This window comes from Geospiza fortis, unplaced genomic scaffold (assembly GCF_000277835.1).
Source record: "Geospiza fortis unplaced genomic scaffold, GeoFor_1.0 scaffold173, whole genome shotgun sequence".
In the NCBI taxonomy this organism is placed as follows: Eukaryota; Metazoa; Chordata; class Aves; order Passeriformes; family Thraupidae; genus Geospiza; species Geospiza fortis.
In genome coordinates, this window is record NW_005054334.1 from 5,104,530 (window position 1) to 5,113,195 (window position 8,666).

Sequence of the window (8,666 nt, forward strand, 5' to 3'; positions counted from 1 at the left end):
CTGGGGGCTTGGGCTGAGGGTGGCATGGGATGAAGAAGCTGTTGTTGCAAGAGCTCCAAGTCTTCTGCAGGGAGCTGCTCTGCCTTGCACTGCACAGCTTATGGTCAGCCCTAGCCAGCTTTCCTGAGCTGCTCTGAGTTCTAACCCAGCTTGCTGCAGTTCCTCTTGGCTCCTTGGGCCTTTGTTGCCTCCTTGGAAGAGGTGAAGCTGGGGAGAAAGCTCTGGGGCTAGGGCCATTGCCTCAGATATTTAAGGTGGCTTCTTTTCCTTCCTTTCCAGGAGGCAGTAAGGCCATGGAAGCGGCTTCCAGTGCATATTACAACCCTGCCAACCCACACAATGTGTACATGCCCATGGTGAGTGCCATGCCTGGTCTTCATGTCCATACTCCCTCCTCTGGCACTAGCAGAGATGGTGCTTTGCTTTCTTACAAAGTCTAGTGTACCTTCATGTTGAGCATGCACAAAAAGTATGCATTTTTGTGGGAGGGAGGCTCCCATGAGGAAAACTGGTGAAGTTTTTAGTCAGGAAAGGAGGAAGGCCTTAAGATTGATCCATTAACAGGCATTTGCTTCCTGTCTTATTCCTAAAGGCATAACAGACTTGCATGGGCACAGAGAAAACACAGAGCTCTCTGCATCCATTGGGCCTGAAAATGAGGGGAGTTAAAGGATAGGTCACTTAAGGATGATGGCATGTGGGTTTCTGTTTTGCTTTCTTTCTGGGCTGCACAAGGACAGGGAGGTCTCTTACTGTTCAGTCAGTGGCAGGCAGTAGGTTGTCTGTAACCTCCATCTGGTACATGGCAGTCTGGCTGTGCCCCTCACTGCCTTGTTTGGCTCTGGCAGGCTGGAGGCTGATGGAGCAAAGCTGGCCCTCAGCCCAGGGTTTGCTGTCTGCTGGGTCAGAGCTATGAGCTTCAACAGGGACAAAGCCCTGGAAAGAAAGGGAGAATGGCATTTAAAACAGACTAAATGGTCCATTTGAAGTAAACCATTTGTTACCTGGTTTTGAGGGGACTTTTCCTAGAAATGTTATGGAGACAGCATGTGTCGTGGAACACAGCTGATACTAGAGAGGAATGGTGTGATGAAATGACAGCTTAAATCCTAGAACTTGGTTCTGTCTGTAGCTCACTGCAGGGCACTCATTTCTGGTGAGCCAAGCCTGGGAATGCCTGGAAAGAGCTGGTATAAAACAAGCATGGTTGTTGACTCTACTGCATCTCTTTCCAGGATCAGCCACCTCCTTATGCACCTCCTGAGGATAAGAAGAACAACTAGCAGAAGGAAATTGCAGCCAGCCTCCCACATTCGCTCTCCCTGAAGACAACTTGGCTGTTAATACCCCTCAAGTTAGCATATCTCTAGATCTCTGTTTCTCTGCAATAGATATAGAGCTGGGCAGCTGAGCACCTGCCCTCATTAAACATTGAGACAGTGGCAACACAAGGCAGGACAGCAGCACTTTCCTACTTACTTGCTTTATCTCATGGGGTCAGAGGACTAACCTTTTGCCCTGCCATTGGCTTGAGGAGAGAGATGGACTTATTAAACTGTATCACATGACAAATCTACGACTAAAATGTGAAGGCTCTGGGATCTTATTGGAGTGAAACAACTTGGAATGCCAAACTTTTGACTTCTGAAGCACCATCCAGGAGAAAAGGTGTAGAGAGCTATGAGGTTCCCTGCACAGATCCTCTGGTGCCCTAGAAAGGTGTTAAATGTCCTTAAATTCTAGGGCAGTTCAGTGTGAGATGGGACTTTGGACATGCTGTATTGTATTGGAAGTGTGTGGCATTCTGGACTAACAGTTGAGGGGTCATGACCTTGGGAAGTGCATTCGAAGAGATGCTGAAGCATTTGGTTACGAAAGAGGGAAGGGGATGGGTCCTAATCAACCTGTCTTTGTAGCCATTGAATAGAGGAGCACACAAAGGTGTGCCTCAGGGCAGTGAGCTCATAGACTGGCAGGCCTGAGGATCAGTCTGTCTTTTCCCTGTCCAAGCAGGCCTCATATCTGTGCAAGGATCCTGTGTCAAGCAGCCTAATGGAGTCAAGTGCTGCACAGGAGGCTGCCGGCCTGCCTTGGAGCAGAATATGTTACATTAGCAGATGGCCTGGCAGTAGCCTTGTCAGGAGACAAGTCCTGTAGCCCTGGCTCCCTCTGCTGAGCAAACTTGTGCTGAGTGCTACCTCCACCGGGGAAAACTGGCCTTCATCTTTTCCTTCAGCTGCTGGAGCCAGGCTGTGTGTGCCCACACCTGAGCAGCGTGGGCAGGTGGGCACTGTAATGCCACAGCTGGTTGCTCACAGGTGCAGTGCCCTCGGCTGGGAGTTGCTGTCTGGATGGGAGTTTCCAATGCTTGGCTCTCTTGCAGCGATTCTGGCTGCTCAGCCACAACCTCTCCTTTTTCCTTAGGACATAGTGAAGTTAAACCTGCTCTGAAGAGTCTCTAGTCTGGTGGACACCCTTGTGATTCCTTACCTTTATCCTAATAGGGTGACTGTACTTCTTCCTACAGCCTCCCTACTTTCACAAGGAGGGGAAAGGAGTGTTTCCCCTCTTACTTCCCTGTATGGCAGGGCTCACCTGCAAGTCAGGTTTGCACAACTTAAAAGAATGAATTCTTAAAGCAGTTCCACGTGGGGGGAAGTGAGTTTCCTCATCTATAAACACTTTTTCTTAAAGATACTCTAACAACTCTGTATTTAAAAAAAAATCAACCATGAATGTTTGTAACTTTTTAAATTGCACTTTAATACAGGAGTGTTGATACCTTTATCTGCCAGTTCAGTGGTGTGTGTGTGTGTTGTGTTGACCTTAATTCTTGCATACTCCACAGAAGGCTGGAATGAGCTACAGCCACTGCTGCTGTTCCCTTGGGTCACTTGTGCGTCAGTACATCTCTCTCCCTGGGATGTGGCTAAGCTAGACCTGGAGTCAAGTAACTGGGGGGAGTGAAGAAAGTGGGGCTTATCCCGTTGCTGCCTGGGAAGGGTGGCTGGGGCCTGTGGTTATGCCCAGGTCCAGAAGTGGCACATGTTCCTGTCTCGTCACTGCTTGTAGCAGGGGCCGTGTCACCACGCTGCTGCTCATTACAGCTGCATTCACAGCACCTCTTCTATGTACATTACACCAGAGGGGAGGCCTTTAAAGTCCTTAAAAGAAACTCCTTGGCAGCAATTTTTTTTCCAGCAATGGAAAAATAAACATATAATAAGGAAAAAAGCAAAGGGTCCCAGCTCGAGGGAAGAGACGAGAATCTTGACTCCATGTTTCAGAAGGCTGATTTATTATTTTATTATATATATAATATATATATAATTATATATATAACATTAAAAGAAAATGATATATTAAAACTATACTAAAAGAATAGAAAGAAGGATTTCATCAGAAGGCTAGAAAAGAAAGGAAGGAATGATAACAAAATCTTGTGACTGACCAGAGTCCAAGACAGCTGGACTGTGATTGGCCATTAATTAAAAACAACCACATGAGACCAATCAAAGATGCACCTGTTGCATTCCACAGCAGCAGACAGTTATTGTTTACATTTTGTTTCTGAGGCCTCTCAGCTTTTCAGGAGAAAAGATCCTAACAAAAGGATTTTTCATAAAATATGTCTGTGACAGAAACCAGTTCTATTTCCTAGCACAGTTGTTCCTGAGGTAATGACCCTGTAATCCTACATTAACCAAGCAGGTATCGCTAGCAACACATGAAACAGTCTATGATCTACTTCACTTTATTTCAATCAATTTACCTCAATCACTCCCCAAGAACAAAGCCAGCTCCTTGTTTTGTTGGCAAGTCCTCCCTTATTAGAACTGCAAGCGTTCAGTATCTTGACCCTGCACCTCAGAGAAAGTTTCTGGAAGGATCCAGAATCAACCATTTGGTCCTTCAGGAACCAGAGTGGACAGATGACAAGGAACCATCCCACAGCTGAATAGAAATAGAGAATTTTTTTTCCTAAACTAAAATGTGGTATTTCCCCAGTCTGAGGCTTAATCTTGTGTCACCTAGAACTCTTCCATGGGTAGTCTGCTCTATGAAGGTGAAGCAGTTAAGGGCTTTAGAGTGTCCTGACACTCACTTCCAGTTTATTAGTGCAGGTTCCTCCTCAGGATAGAGCTGTGGATGCAAGGGCCCTTGGGAGAAGAAGCCTTTCCCTGAGATACCCTGAGTTTTCAGCCTGCTGAAGTAGGATCTGATCCTCCTTTTAGCAGAAATTTCCTTCTAGAGAAAGAAGGATGCAGCTTTCAGCTTGGAGGCATCTGTGACCAACTCCCAACCCAAAAGACTACCTCAACTGAGTATCAGCATCTTCCTGCCAGCACTCCTACACAAAGTGCTATGGCTCTGCAGTTTTTGGTGTGTACCACAGCATGGCTCCTGGGGTCCTGCATGGCTCATAGAGATTTTTGCTCTTCTCTACCTGTAAACTTCTACCAGAAGGGCTTTAATACAATGCTAGCACACACACTAAGATGCAGTAGTGCTGGCCTCTAGAATCCTGGCAGCAGGATTCTAGAGGCCAAAGCCTTGCTGCGCAGGGCCATTGTGCCTCCAAGAGCTCTTGGTCCTGGTGGGGATACGTGGGAGGGATGCAGCCCAGCTGGCGGCTCCTTATTCTAAACCAAGCTGATTATATCAAAAGAAAGAAGGTGACCAAGTCTGATCCTTGAGGTTAATGCCATCACACTCCTGGGGGAAAAGGGAAAAGGGGATGTCTCAACCCTAGGAGATACTAAAGCACCCAATGCCTTTCTACAAGTGTAGTTCAAACAACCCCTGCAGCATCCAGTAGTAACCAGCTCAAAGCAATGAAGTTCTCAGGTGTCAGAGCTGACAAACTTCAGTAGTGGTGGACTCTACTTGTATGGCATCTTCCACAGGAGGATCTCAAAAGGCTTTGCAATCACCAAGGCACTATGCTCTGCACACCCTTAGGCAGCAGCTAACAAGAATTCCTGGTTTATGCAGACAGAGCAGACATCATGAAGCTGGTACCAGGGGATGGTCACTGCCCAGCACTGCTGGGCTCACCAGCAAAAGGCACTTGTGCAGTGAAGAGCCACGTGCCTTGGGGTCTCACAGTTCACCCTGGCACTGGTCCACAGCCACTGGGCCCTGTCACACGAGGGCTGGGTAGAAACCCTCACCAGGGGCTTGCTGTCTGGCAACATGCCAGGGTTGTAGTGGGAGTGCCATGGGACAGAGATACCACATCACCACCCCCGAGGGGTTAATAACCACTGAGAAGTTGTCTGCTGTTCTTAAGGCCCCAACGATCTTCCCGACATACACGTCTTGTACCTGAAAGAGAGAGATGGAGATACCAGCAATTCCAGACCTTTCATCTTGGGGTCCAGCTGTGGTCACGGACATGGAATACCAGGAAAGGGCACAGTAGTGGGCAACAGAAGAGTGACCCAGTGGGCAGCTGCCCCTTTATCCCAGAGGCAGGGAGTGAGAGTACTCCCTCTCACCCTCCCAGATCACATAGAGATCTGGGAAGAGGGGGATCCATGTGCCATGGGACTGCCCTGCTATGCAGTGTGTCAGTGGGGCTCACCTCATACACAGCATCCTCAGGGAAGTGGAGCTTGGCCAGGCTGGTGGTGTAGTGGAAGGGCATGTCTGTCCTCCGGCTGAAGAACACGAGGGCGCTGGCAGCCCGCGACAGTGGGCGCAGAAACACCTCGATCTGGGATTTCTCCTAGGGGTGGGGATAGGTGGGTGAGGCAGGAACAGTGTAACAGAATTCTGACTTTGCCCTGTGGGGCTGCTACACCAGCAGGCCCACAACTCCCACAGCTCTCTTGCTCCTGTTTCTCTGCATCGCTTCCCTCTCCCTCCTTACTCTGATGCTCTGTGCTACTCTTGTCTGCTCTCCCAAATGCATCTGCTTTCCCCCTAACCTTGACAATCCTGCGCCCCTGGATTCCCAGGGGGTCCTGGTTGATCTGGATCATCAGGCGGTTCTGCAGGATCTCCTTGGCACTGGGGGAGATGGTGCGGAGATCCGTGGACATGAGGAGGGGAGCTGCCATCACTGTCCACAAAGCCATTTGGGAGCGTGACTGCTCGAAGCTAAGGCCAAAGTTTCCAATGATGAGCTGGAGGGGAGACAACAAAAATATGGAAGTAGCAGAAAAAGGTTAGAAACTTGTCTGCTTGTCACCCGTGGTGATGCTGCTTCCTGCTGGGAGGGAATGCACAAGGGAAACCTCACACACTTTTGCTTCCCCTTAAGTAGTCCACCACTGCCATAGGAGATCTCATCCCTGCTAGCAACATACACTCATTAATACCCTTTGCTTCAGCACTATTTGCCCTAAGGCTGTGCAGGGAAGGACAAGAACACCTGAAGAACTTGAGAGGTAAATTAGAGTGGTGAAGGGTTCACTGCAACCACAGTGGCTTTTCCCACATCTTAGCCAAGGGCAACGCCAGCTTTGCCTCTGCAACAACAGCGCTCCTGCTCCTGGAGCTCTTCCTTTGCCCTGCCCCTAGAGGGGGATCCCTAGAGATGCTCATCCCCAGACAGGGTCAAAGCACCCATCACCCAGCCACACCATGTCCGGGTCGTTCCAGTGGCCAGGGCCAGCTGCCGGCTGCAGCACGTCCTGGTTTGTGAAGAACCAGTCCACGATGGAAAGGACACTCTCCCAGGAGTCCTGGATGTCGTCATAGTTACGCCACAGGTTGCAGATCTCTGCCAGGATGCTGTAGTTCACCTGACAAGGAGAACAGTGTCAGGCAGGAGACAAAAAAGAGCTATTCTGCTAGGTGGGGGAGGCAGGGGCAGCACTTTTGAACTATTGAGAGCTGCACTGTCCAGCAAGTGTGTGAAAGACAGAGGAATCTGGAGAAGGGCAAGGAGGGAAGGGTAAGGAGGTAAGACTGAGCCATATCCCACTATGTCTGGGCACACCCCAGTGCTAGAGGATGTCTAACCACAGAGGCCATGGGGAAATCTGATAACTTATCAGGTACAAGAATGAGAGCAGCTCAGAACTGACTCAAAAAGTGAAAAGAGGAAATATGTGAGAGCAACCAATTCTCGAGAAACATATACTAGGAAGATTATCCTATTTCAAGCACTGAAACCAGACAAGACTGTTTCACAAGAAGACTGTCAGGACCAACCCCACACCATCTGATTAGGGTGGAGAGGATATGCTCCAGAGCCTTCTTCCCACAAACTCCCATCACCTAGCCGTATTGGGACCCCCAAGTGTCCCCAGGTGCCTGGCAGGAAGGCCACATTCCCTCTGGGATCTGCAGCACCATCCAAGGGTGGAAAATTAAGTGAGGTGTAACATCCTGCTCCTGGTGCTCCAGCAAGAGCTCCCCCAGGGCACAGGAAACATGGGAACTTGCCAACAGATGGGAAAACCCTTACCTTGGGGGGAAGACCCCCCTGATATGCTGGCCAGCTGCAGGAGTAGACAATGGGGCGGCCTGTGGTGTTCAAGGCCCTCGCCATTTCTGGGTATCCTTAGGGAGAGAAGATGACAACCAGTGAAGGGGGTGGCTGGCAGCAGCCCAGGTCCCAGCAGCAGCCTTTGTCCCAGCCCACCCAGCATGGGGAATACCAGGCTAGCCTGACTTCCTTCTTTACACCAGCTCCAGGGCACACAAACTCCCGCCTCTGTTCCCAACAGTTGCAATAGGAGGCACAAGGGAAGAACTGGCTGGCCCAGTGTTGCTGCAGAGGGCCAGCTGCCCCACCCCAAGCAGCATGGAAAGGAATGCCAGAGGCTGGTGAACTTTTACCCTTTGCCTGCTCCTCTGCGGACGAGTAGCACCCATCCAGCTTCAGCATGTCCACACCCCACGCTGCAAAGGTCTGGGCATCCTGCTTCACGTTTTCCAACGTGGTGCCTGGGTAGCCCCCACAGGTGAAGATGCCCAGGTCACCATAAATGCCCAGCTTCAGGCCCCTGGCATGGACCTGTGAGGAGAACAGAGCTGCAAGGAGCAAATGAAGGGATCCAAGGTGTCTCCCAGGTACCAGAGTCCTCCTTTCCTTCCCAGCTCTCCCACCATACTGGCATGGGGACAGAGATCCCCAGTAGCCCCCAGCACGCACTCACATAGTCAGCCAGAGCCTTAATTCCGCTGGGAAATCTCTTGGGGTCGGGAACCAGCTGTCCGGCCGCATCCCGCTGCTTGGCAGACCAGCAGTCATCAATGTTGATGTACTCATAGCCCAGCTCCCTCCAGCCATCCTCTGCCAGCCGGTCTGCCATCTCGAAGAAGAGCTGCTCGCTGTGGATTGAGGAGGCACGGCAGGCTGAGACACTCCGACCCTCGTGCCTCAGCAGGTGAGGTAGGCAGAGGGATTTGGGGTTAACTGGGGGCTCTGGAGGGCTGGTCCGGGCCATAGGAGAGTCTCCAGCGCTCCCATTTAAACCCTATCCGTGTTTATTGACCTCACCGAGGGGGAAGTGTTTCCTGGCTGCCGATAAGCCTGGCCACATCCTTCAGCCCTGGGGGCTCCCCGGCCCAGCACCGGGGCATCTGAGCCTCTCACGCACCATCCACCGCGGGGTCCCAGGGACGCAGACGGTGCCAGAGCCATCCCGGGCCTGAAGTTCGACCTGACCGAGCCCCATCCACTGACCTGATGCAGTTGTGGGGATCCC

At 50.8% G+C, this 8,666-nt stretch overlaps 2 protein-coding genes across 2 annotated transcripts in view; one reads left to right on the top strand and one right to left on the bottom strand.

Annotated features, from left to right (window-relative positions):
• Positions 1–2,794, top strand: part of WBP2NL (WBP2 N-terminal like) — an 8,726-nt gene extending 5,932 nt beyond the window's left edge. Inside the window, exons 7-8 of the mRNA XM_014307365.2 lie at positions 255–356; positions 1,236–2,794. Of these exons, the coding sequence (XP_014162840.2) occupies positions 255–356; positions 1,236–1,283 (150 nt within the window). The 3' untranslated portion in view covers positions 1,284–2,794. The remainder of the gene's footprint in view (positions 1–254; positions 357–1,235) is intronic.
• A 732-nt stretch (positions 2,795–3,526) lies between these two features.
• On the bottom strand, positions 3,527–8,605 carry NAGA (alpha-N-acetylgalactosaminidase). Its single transcript, XM_005421955.2, has 7 exons — positions 8,115–8,605; positions 7,795–7,972; positions 7,421–7,515; positions 6,591–6,752; positions 5,934–6,131; positions 5,588–5,731; positions 3,527–5,328 (listed from the first exon to the last, which is right to left on the bottom strand). The coding sequence occupies exons 1-7, from the start codon at positions 8,403–8,405 to the stop codon at positions 5,146–5,148; spliced, it is 1,251 nt and encodes a 416-aa protein (XP_005422012.1). The 5' UTR covers positions 8,406–8,605; the 3' UTR covers positions 3,527–5,145.
• Positions 8,606–8,666: the final 61 nt, after the last annotated feature.